The 10,896-nt window shown below is 38.3% G+C and overlaps 1 protein-coding gene across 5 annotated transcripts; it reads left to right on the top strand.

Annotated features, from left to right (window-relative positions):
* Window positions 1-596: 596 nt before the first annotated feature.
* CDK1 (cyclin-dependent kinase 1) lies at window positions 597-8,503 on the top strand. 5 transcript variants are annotated; one of them, XM_009889807.1, is made up of 7 exons: window positions 597-643; window positions 2,078-2,234; window positions 3,335-3,458; window positions 3,844-4,014; window positions 4,591-4,754; window positions 4,881-5,022; window positions 8,168-8,503. In XM_009889807.1, the coding sequence occupies exons 1-7, from the start codon at window positions 607-609 to the stop codon at window positions 8,279-8,281; spliced, it is 909 nt and encodes a 302-aa protein (XP_009888109.1). In that variant the 5' UTR covers window positions 597-606; the 3' UTR covers window positions 8,282-8,503. The 5 variants fall into 5 exon arrangements, with proteins under 5 accessions (XP_009888109.1, XP_009888114.1, XP_009888111.1 ...); XM_009889812.1 differs by having other exon boundaries at window positions 607-643; window positions 2,078-2,153; window positions 3,332-3,452; window positions 4,690-4,754; XM_009889809.1 differs by having other exon boundaries at window positions 607-643; window positions 3,335-3,452; window positions 4,690-4,754.
* Window positions 8,504-10,896: the final 2,393 nt, after the last annotated feature.

The raw sequence follows: 10,896 nt of genomic DNA, 5'->3' as shown, positions 1-10,896 counted from the left end.
TTAGCGGCTGTCCCGGACGCGGAAACCTCCGTAGGTAACGACAAATTCGCCCGTCACCTGCTAATCCGGTGTTAACGCTGGGTGAAGGAGACCGAGGGCGGCGTGGGAGGCGCAGGAGCGCCGGTCCCACCGGGCGGTAGTGCCCGCTGGGGTCGTGTGCCCCTCAACGTAGTGTGGGCCTGCGGCTCTGAGGATCGTGCTGTGCCCTTATCAAATGATACAGGGCTGGTGGTCCCTTTCCATGCTAACATCAAACCTCCTGATTTTAGGTTGTAGGGTTCCTGCTAATGAGTAACTACATGAAACTAATGAGTAGGGTGTGTTTTTTCAGTTGCTTGGAGGAGCTTTCTCCACAAAAGCATTTTTCTCCTTTGAGTTGATGCCTACTTGTACTTTGGGATGTAGTTGTTCTAGTTGGAACCCTGAATAAAAGCCTGCAGTTTTGTTGAGGAGAACGGTAAGTGTTCCATCTTACATCCTAATTACGTAAGACAAAACTAGCTTCCAAAGATCTGGCATAACTTCAGTGACTTGGCTATGTTCAGGACAGCAACTATTGACCCTCATGGTGTTTTTTTCCTGTTCGTTTCAGGGATAACCATAGCAATGGATGATTACACAAAAATAGAGAAGATAGGGGAAGGTAAGTATAGAGAACCACGAGCCTTGTAATGCTTCGCAGTTTGAGCTATCAAGTGTCATAGAAGCTCTGTGCACTCTGGCTATTAGAAGAACTACTGAGATTCAACTAACTAGCAAAATAAGCCTGTGGTTAACTGTGGTAATTATCTCTATATATAAAAGCTTTCAAACTGCCTCTTTTGAAGATGAGATGGTCTATTTGAAACAACTGATCAGTGTTGAGAAGCATCTGTCCTCATATTGATGGCTAATGGTGTAATTTTCCTCCAAGAGGGTGGGGAAAAATATGTTCTGAGGCCTGAAACCAGCTTTTCAATTTCGGAAGCTCCTCCATTGCTTTGTATATGAACTTGTGTACTAGTTGCTCCTGAAGTTGTACTGCATGGTACACTTATTTTGCTCAGAGCTGCTGGTAGGGAGTAGTGGTTTGTGGATTGTTCAGCTTGGATTATATCTGGTCACTACACTTGTCAAGGGGAAGAACAGATTGTTAAAATTCACTTCTCCACAGACACTTATAATTAATTTGCTATAAGGCACTAAGACTGCTTTTATGCAGATGTTAGTCACAGCCCCCTTTTCACTGGAAATGCAGCCTATGTTAAATGTAGAAGTCTGTATTTTATAGTGTTTTAGCCTTACGTAGACTTGAGAACTTGCAGTATATAGAGTGCCTCTGAGAAGGCACTCTCTAAGGTAATTGCAGAAAGTATGGGCTTGGATCTTACAACAAAGCTTTGTAACTGAAGCCTTGTGTGTGAATCTTTCTTCCTGAAATAAACTAGTTTGAGCTTAATCTGAGGGATTAATGCTTCAGGAAGGGTGAAAAGAGAATCTTAAGATGCCTTGGTTTGTTGAGGGTTTTACTTCTGTGGATACTGATTAAAATAGATTATTGATTAGAGGTTTAATACTGGCTCCCAAGTTTAGCTTCTGCTGAGACCCACAGCACTATCCTCTCTCCTGCACTGAGGAATGTGCTAGAGGTATTTCTATAGATCTGACCAATGGATGGATAGATCTCTGATTGCAGAGGGAGCACTTTTTTCACACCTAAACCTTTTAATATGTATCGATGACAAAATCATAACCCCTTGGGCATGAAGAGGTGTAGTGATCTTGCCTGAAAGTTGGTCAACCTGAAACTTAAATAGTATCAAATTTTAAAACTACATCTTCCAAATATTCAAGTTTCACACTTAGGCTACTAAGTACCCTGTCCTAACAAATGATGGGTGGCATGCTTTAAAGAAACAAAACTATTGCATGGTTAAACTGCCAAAACTAAGTAGTAGTTTGTAATCAAGCCAAATAATGAAACAAAAAATACTTGACTGGACAGGCTCTTGCCTATGTTAGCAATTCTTATTTCCAATGACTTCTCTGTACCTGAAGCTGGTGTTTCCTATATGCGTTTCACTGTCTTTTTGTTCAGGTACCTATGGTGTTGTGTATAAAGGTCGGCACAAAACCACAGGCCAAGTGGTTGCAATGAAGAAAATACGTCTAGAAAGTGAGGAGGAAGGTGTTCCATGTACTGCTATCCGGGAAATTTCTTTATTAAAAGAGCTGCATCATCCCAATATAGTCTGGTATGCATATACTGGTATTTAGCTAAACTCTTTGAAGGGCATTAGGTCCCTTCAGATAAGAAACTATTTTTCCACCATTCTAGCGAGGTGAGAGCTACTGAGCTTAATACAGTGTCTGCCATGCAGCAAACACCTATAGTCCCAAATCCTGTGTTTATGCCAGCTTTCTAATTAAGACTTCCTCATGCTGCCTCTTCCCATTCTAGGAATCTAACAAATTTTTGTTGATTTTCATCATTTATGTGAATTATCTTCAGAGTGGTTATTGTCAGAATGGAGACAGTGTACCTCATGAAAACTGGTTGAAGCTATTACTTTAGTCAGTCCCAGAACTTAATTTGCCACCTTGGAATAGATCACTTGACCCTTGTGCTCTTATGTGAGCCTCTGTTGCCAGTCGCTTCCTTGCAGTTTTGTAGCAGAGATTTGTGTTGTGTTATGATGTCCTAGCTGGGATGGCTGAGCTATGAGTGAAACTTCCATCAATGACTACTTGCCATGTAGAATTGATTGCAGCTATTGTTTTCCCCACAAAATATTTGCTTGCTCTTCAATGCAGCAAAATACTTTATCTCTAATGTGCCTTAAAATTGGCCAAGTTCCAGCCATGTAGTGTCTCTATGTACATATGCTTGTGTTTAAAAACTCTTATCTATTAAGGATGAAGGAGATAATTAAAAACCCGTGTAAATCCTGCTGTCTACTAGGTTCCTATTACAATATTCCCTTAAACTCTCCTAGTAATTCCGGCTCTGCTGTAATAAGCCAGCTTCAAATGGAAGCTAGGCACCAACAGCCACAGTCTTTTTTTTTTATTTTAAAGGCAACAATATTTTTTCCTCATACTTCCTGTGTCTGATTCTAGGCATGAGGGAGCATAAGTTTAAGAGGAAGCATATAAGGTGTTTATCTCAGTCTGACACTTGATTTTTCTGGATGACAGTGTAGCTCACTAAGTCTGTTAATCTTTGAAGACTGAAAGCTTTTCAAGGCTTTTATAACAGCAACCTGGAAATGTCAGCTTGTACCCCTGTCGAGGGGAAATGTAACCATGAGTCCATGCATTTTGCAATGGAGTTAATTGTATACTCAATTTTTAGTCTTCAGGATGTTCTTATGCAGGATTCAAGACTGTACCTTGTCTTTGAATTCCTTTCCATGGATCTCAAGAAATACTTGGATACTATTCCATCTGGCCAATATTTGGATCGTTCACGTGTTAAGGTAATGAAGACAATTTCTTAATATAAGAGAAATTAATCTAAAGAAAATGACCTACAAAGCTATAAGTAGCTCTTATTTTCAGTATAATTAACTCCTTGAGGAGAAATTAAAGGTTAAAGAAGTTGCTATGGATAATAAGAATGAGTTTTGCTTTCAAATGCCACTTCAAATTCTTTTAAGTACTAAAATTAAAGTGCTTCAAACTAAGTTTAACTAAAGAACTAATTTGTGTGGCTTTATGATATTAGCTCAATATCTGCAATGCTTTGGATCTCCATTTCCTACTACTATGGGGAGAGCTAATGTAAGGGAACAGCTTTATGTTGCAGAACACTAAACTGTACTAACCGTTACTCCTGTCTTTTTTCTTCCCTCCTTTCCACAGAGTTACTTGTATCAAATCTTGCAAGGTATTGTCTTCTGCCATTCAAGAAGGGTTCTGCACAGAGACTTAAAACCTCAGAATCTCTTAATAGATGACCACGGAGTGATTAAACTGGCGGACTTCGGATTGGCTCGAGCCTTTGGAATTCCAGTGCGAGTATACACTCATGAAGTGAGTGAGTTGGAACATCCTCTTGGTGATTTGGACAATGCTTACTAGCTTCCTGGTAATAACTGCATATGGAACAGCCAAAAAAATGACGAAGCTTTTGAAGTCATAAACCAACAGTGTTAAAAGTCATACTTCAGTTTTGTTTTATTCAATGGCTTTCCATCTCCCCGACTGCAGTTTTACTCTAAGGTTCCAAAGCATTTTATGAATCCCACTATTACCTTGAAAATTAATCATATTGGCCAGAACTTGTTGCTCACTGTCTCATAAGGGCATTTTTTTGCTTCACAAAGTAGTCAAGTTTGAGGGGTTTTGTGGCTTGATGCTAAAGACTTCTTTAGGAAGCTCTATGGGAAGTAGCGTAGGCAACTGCTTTGCTTGCAGTAGAAACTACTGCAATGGAGTTTGATATGCTTATCTGTAAATGAAGTTTGAAACTAGTATTTTCACTAAAACTTCTAGCACTGGCTGCTATTTTAACCAAAAAAACTGTAAATGCTGCTTAATAATGACTGAGTGCTTGCAGTCAGTTAGAGGAACTGATTCTAGAAATTTATAAATTTCCTTGTTCAATAGGTTGTGACACTGTGGTACAGGTCTCCAGAGGTGTTGCTGGGATCTGCTCGTTACTCTACTCCTGTAGATATATGGAGCATAGGTACCATATTTGCGGAGCTGGCAACTAAAAAGCCACTTTTCCATGGGGACTCGGAGATTGACCAGCTCTTCAGAATCTTCAGGTATGTCAGGCTGAACATCTTGCTAGTTGTACAGCATCACACAACAATGCTGTGCACTTAGTCAAATCACAGTAGCGTGTAAGATTTCAAACTAAACTGCTCAATATTTTACTTACGCTTGCATAGAGCTTTAGGTACCCCCAACAACGAGGTATGGCCTGAAGTGGAATCCCTGCAAGACTATAAAAACACATTCCCAAAATGGAAACCTAGCAGCCTGGGAACACATGTCAAAAACTTAGATGAAGATGGACTTGATCTACTGTCTGTAAGTAGCCTGTCTTAAACTACCGATTAAGAAATTGAACGGGTTGTTTCAAATACTCTAGTATACATTAAGCTATACTAATCAGTCTTGGCTAGAATGGAGATACGGAGATCTTCAAACTATCAGCAGTGGTATGGGCTCTTGTTCTTGTAGAACTGACACCTTGTGTGACACTTAATTTCATAAATAATAGATGACTAGACTACTTTTCTTCTTCAGCAATTATGCCTCGGCTTTTTTATACTAATAAGCCGGGTTCAACTTGAAAGTGAGGATGAGCTTTTACAAACAGGTCTAAGTGAAGGCTCCTGCCAACAAACTGTAGCTCTGACCTTCCTGGTGTCAGCACTAATTATGATGTGCCTGTATGACTGCTGATCTAGTTGGAAATGGCTTTTCTTTCATGAAAGCATGTAGATTAATCTTGATGGGCTCATCTTGATTAAAGTTCCATGGTGGTCTTAACTGCATAAACAATTATGGAAACAGCTGCATGTATTGATTAGCTGTGAAACCAGGGGCCTAGGTTAAGTCAGTCTCTAGTGTCTGTCTCAATTGCCTTTACATTTTGAGTTAAAGTTTTTCTGCTGTGGTGGATTAACTTTTAATTAGTATATTTTTGTCTAGTGTGGATTTACTTTATTTCTGTGGCAATGCAGTTGAACTACTGCACTAAGCTTTTATTTTACAAGCTCTTAATCAGGCTTTTCCATTGAGTGCTCTTATAGCTCATGTGCTGCCATGGTGGACTAATTTAGATCACATCTTAGGTGTGATCTTAGATGCACCTAAGTATAAGAATTTACCTTTGACTTGTCCTAAAGCTGTGTTTATACAGTGCAGACTTGCATATGGGGGTGTGGGGCGGGTGCTCTGTGTGGCTTACAGTGAGCTGAAACTTCAGAACCATCTTAGTACAAGGGGAACCAATACAGCAGTTACCTGTGTAGCTGGCTCATGTTCTTAAGCAGTCACAAAGAAAGTAGTTTATTACTTATATTGGTGTGCCTTGCCAAAATACTCTGGAGCAGTGTTACCCAAGAAGCTCAAATGACCAGTTTCTCACGATTTTTCCTTGTGAGAACAGAGCTGCAGTTCAGACTGCCAACCTGAACAACATTTGTTAAACATAGTTGTTTTGGATAGCTCTCTGAACCTTGTAGCAGTATTGTTCTACAGAGATACCTGACTTTAAGCTGGAAATAATTTCTCTATGCCCAATGACAGCATCATTAAATCAGTTTAAAGTAGAATTGTTACCGATTGTATTTACAAACTAAAATTGATTGAACGGGTAAGTGAATGTTGTTGATAGTCATGTAACTGGCCTGCTAAGTACTCATTTGAGCTTAGCTGTGTCTTCATTGTGTAAAACCAATGTTTTAGGCTGCTACTAAAAGCAAAAAAAAAAATTACTAGTTCCTCAAATGTTGTTAACACAATACTAATCTCAAAGCATATGAAATTCTCTAAAATCTTGTTGGTCTTGCCTTAAATGAACAAATTTTGAAATTTTAGCTTCCTATTAATGCCTGGTGACAGTGGTACAGTTGAATTCTTAGGCATCTGCAGTCCATTTAAGTTTCCTATAGCACTTTTAAGTCTGAAGCAGTAATATAACTTTAAAGGCAACAAAAATGAGTATTTCATTCTTGAGCATGAGCTCAGATGTGTCAATGAAAATGTTAATTTCTCCTTCTATAGACTATTACAGCTGGAAATAGTATGTAAAATAGCTGTCCTTGAAAACACGCTACATACTTGTGTGTCAAGACCAATTGCTTGAATGATATTCCAAACCAAAGACCTTCATAAGCTAAATGACTTTTGTGGCCAGCATTTCAAAGCACTTACTGGCTGTCATCAAAAGCTTTGGTCTATCGGACACTAAGTTTCAGGAAAAACGATGTTCTGGACTCTTCAGAGAAGAAATGGTCACTATCTATCAGCTGAAGTGCTGTAGTCTCAATGTCACAGCATCCCATTTTCAGATAAATTTGCCCTTTTTTGTCTGAGTTAATTTTAAGAGAACCTTTGATATCAGTATTAGCTATATGATAGTGTTGTTCTTGGGTATAGCTAATGGGAACCTATCACTTAAGGCAAAATTGGACTTACAAGGTTAAATCTAGAGAAAGTGTTGCATTTGGCAGGAGTTCAGAGAATATAAATGCAAATTCAGTGGTTTAAATCAACTTGTAAGACTCTGTCTGATGAAGTCTAAAGATAGTTAAATGTCAAGACTGAATACTGGGCAGAGTAATGCTGGTTAAGCTTTTTTTCCTGGAAGATAAATTTGCTGTGGGGATGGGGGGAGAGGCAGCTGGTAAAATCCTGGTTACTTGAATTTGAAATGTCCTTTCCTTTAAGGAGAAATAAAAGCAAAAAGACTTTGCAGAGACTTTTGCTAGTTTTAGGTTGAGTAGAAAACTAAATGCTTGATTTGTTTCCTATTTTTGGCCCCTGCCTGTATGATATAAACTGTAGATTTTCTTTAAACTGCTAGCAAAACAAATCTCTTGCCTGTTCTAGAAATTCTGGGGCCCATTTTAGTTAGCTCTGGCATCCCCTCTTTGTTGTTCTCAACTTGTACATTGAGGTCTTCAGTTGAAGTAACTTATTGCAAAGAAACTTCAGTTTTCAAACTCCAGGTTTCTTCAGTTCTACCTGCTTGAATACTACTTTCCTGTTTGGATTCTGTAACTGAGTGATCACTCTCCTACATTTTAACTGTAAACTGCTGCACCAACCTGAGTAGAAGCATTTGACATCAGTTTCTTCAATGTCAGCTTAATAACAAGCGTAGGACAGCTTGTCCTTGTAAGCATTTTGGGCTTTAACAGTGTAAAGATTATTTCCCTTAGTTGAGAAGCTGAGACTAATAATCATTGCCACTTGATGCCTGGTTCTGGATTTAGCTCAGTGCATATAGTAACCAGATACATGCATAGGCTTGGTTATTGAATGGGTGAATAAATGTTTCTTTGCTTTGAGATGTTAAACGTTACTACTAATGTGTAGGTGGAAATGATCTCTCCCTCTGTGAGAAATCATGGGACATAGGGGAAAACTTATCTTTACAGTTAACTGGTTATTTATGTGGTTAAATATCTACCTATGTAAATGTGTTTCCTTTTTCTTCCAGAAAATGTTAATTTATGATCCTGCAAAGAGAATTTCTGGCAAAATGGCTTTGAACCATCCATATTTTGATGACTTGGACAAATCCACTCTTCCTGCTAATCTGATTAAGAAATAATAGACCTTTGGACTAAATCAGCCAGAGCGAAATAATTGTGATTACTTTTACTATTAAGTCTGTCTGTAACTTGTATGTCTGTCTTTCTGCTCTAAAACTGTGGCTGTTTAGTTTGTTTTGGTTTAAGTGTTATCTAAATGTAAATATTAACGTATTAGTGCTGAGTTCAAGTACAATGCAAATATTGCTGCCATTAACGCAGTGAACTTTCTATAAATAAAGCTTTAAATCCAGTGAAGGACTGAACTTATTTCCAGACTACAGGCGCTCTATGAAAGGACTCTGTTCTCTTTGGAATGTGCTGGTAAGGTACCACTTGTCTTAAAAGGTGGGTAACGTGAAATACTAAACCACTGTCCTTGATATGATAGGAAGATAAGATAGGAAATTCCTCTGAAGCTTGAGGTGTTTCAGTATAATGTCAGTTTAAAATTTTACTTGAATGTGGCAGTCAGTGTGCCAAAGGACATGTAAATGAGAGATTTTGAAATGAAGAAGTTCAGATTACCACTTAAGCTAAGTCAATAGCCAAACTCATTTTAGGGTTTGAGGTTTTTGAAGGCATTTGCAAATCAACATTTGGAAAAATCTTTTCTCTGTATGGCTTTCTGTTATCTTGAAGGCCCAAGAATTTACCTAGGCATTGTAATGTTAACTTGTGAACTAGCATATTTCCAGCTTATGGACCAGTTAAGTATGTGGATTCCCTATAAACCAATTTCTAATTGCTTAACAGGGTCCCTCCCAACTGTTAATATAATACAGTTCTCTGATTCTTGTTAAAGGTAAAGTCTCCTGGATTATGCTTGAATCTGAAAACTAGGCTGTCTTCATATAGGAATAGTCAAATAAATGTTGACTTAGCATCACTACTAGGAATTGTAATCATAGACTGAGGTGCTATGTGTCTATAGACTCTCCCATGAATAAAGCAGGAGTTTTAGTATTAGACCTAATTTCTGTTAACAAGTGGCATTTTTAGATGTAAATACCATTAAGGTGTTAGCATGGTTCTCTGCAGGGTGGTTTTTAATCTCCAGAAGTATCTGGATACTGTCAGCTTAATGGAATCATTTAGTGGTGGAGATACAGGTTGTTTTTTAATTGCTTATATGGAAAGTTACTACTTAATTGAAGGCAGAGGGGAATAAGATTGCTACTGCTGACGCCTTTCTATTAACATCAGTGACAGGATGCAATTTCAAGACAAATTAAACTAGGGGCCTAATTTGCTTTTGAATGTAGTAACTTGACATGCGCTTTACAGGCCAAAGGATAGTACTGCTGGTGCTATCTGGCTTTATCAGTGAAAAAAAAAAAAAGGGGGGGGGGACGACATGACCTGCTAGAAACCCCTGTGAAAACCAGAAGTTAATCTGTTTAAGCAAATATTGGAGACCTTAAAATTTAGTTTGTCTCTTTGTAATGGACAGACTTTTACAAGTTCTTTATGCAGAGAAGACTATTTCAGCTGGGCAAACTCAAGATTTTTGTTGCTTGCAATACTGATAAAGCGCTATTTTTGTCACTTAAATACTGATCTGTCTCAGTTTCATGTGATACAGTGAACACTTTATGCTATCTTAACTAAAAGATTTCAGTACTAAATTTCCAAAAGCTTCATTTTAAACAATAATTCACTACAAGTCTGCAGTCTCTTGTTTACTCAGGCACTGTTAGGACTGGTGGTGTAACACAGGTATCACTGTAGCTCTGAATGAACTATTTTAGTACTCCAAGCGACAGGACAGAGGAAGGAACATAACACTGTCAGCGTCTGAAGCCATATAAGGTGGTGAATGTCATACCCAAAGATATGACTCACTTTAATAGCTCCATTCTGAAGTAAAGTGCAAAGTAATCAACGATGCACATAACTTACCTCAAGGAAAAGTACATCATCTATTCTCTAACTGCCCTGCTGCCTAGACCTAGTAGGTGGAAGGTTTGTGATGCTTAAGTTTTGGTCATCTGAAACTCCATTTTATACTGGTGAAAACTTGAGGTGCCTTGTACTGTGTGTAATGATTGGCAGCCCTATTTATTGATAGTGCTTTGGCTATGGATTGTGAGAATTGAATTGCTATAGTACTATATTACTTTTGTTGTTCAGTTGAGGATGTTGTAATGCTTTGCAGGGTTTCAGTGGTTCATGATTTTTTATTAGGATGTTTAGGCAATTCAATTGTACTAAACTAACAGTTGGGTATAGACCTACCAGGCAATAGACAGCATATGTTTCATAGCTGCAGATGGAGAATGATTACCTGGAAATTGAAAACATCGTACCTTTTTTGAAGTGACTTAGAAGTCAACGTACTAGTGCTTTTTTCCCCCACTACAGGTGCAGTAGATTTAGTACTAAAGTTACTTAGTCATTAAGCTACTAAGTGCCCACTTATTGTTATTACTAGTAAACAATGTAGCTATGTTGAATTTCAAGTTACCTTTATGGGCTTTTATAGTGATAGTGAGCATCTGTAAAAGCTCTACAAGTCTGCAGTAGCTCTCTTCTGAATGTTCTAAGAACAGGGTGGGTTTATTTCAACCAAGAGCAGGCTGCTTTTAAATAAAGTTCTGTAATATTGCATCAGTATTCCTCTGGTGCTATGGCT

This window comes from Charadrius vociferus, unplaced genomic scaffold (genome assembly GCF_000708025.1).
Source record: "Charadrius vociferus isolate BGI_N301 unplaced genomic scaffold, ASM70802v2 scaffold738, whole genome shotgun sequence".
In the NCBI taxonomy this organism is placed as follows: domain Eukaryota; kingdom Metazoa; phylum Chordata; class Aves; order Charadriiformes; family Charadriidae; genus Charadrius; species Charadrius vociferus.
Note: the sequence above shows the minus strand (reverse complement) of the source record. Positions and strands in the feature narration are given on the sequence as shown.

Bases quoted from the DNA above. Each gene is read 5' to 3' on its own strand.
- CDK1 (XM_009889807.1), top strand. From the start codon at position 607: ATGGATGATTACACAAAAATAGAGAAGATAGGGGAAG. The intron at 3,459-3,843 runs GTAATGAAGACA...TCCTTTCCACAG, and splicing joins TGGATCGTTCACGTGTTAAG to AGTTACTTGTATCAAATCTT. The intron at 4,015-4,590 runs GTGAGTGAGTTG...CTTGTTCAATAG, and splicing joins TGCGAGTATACACTCATGAA to GTTGTGACACTGTGGTACAG.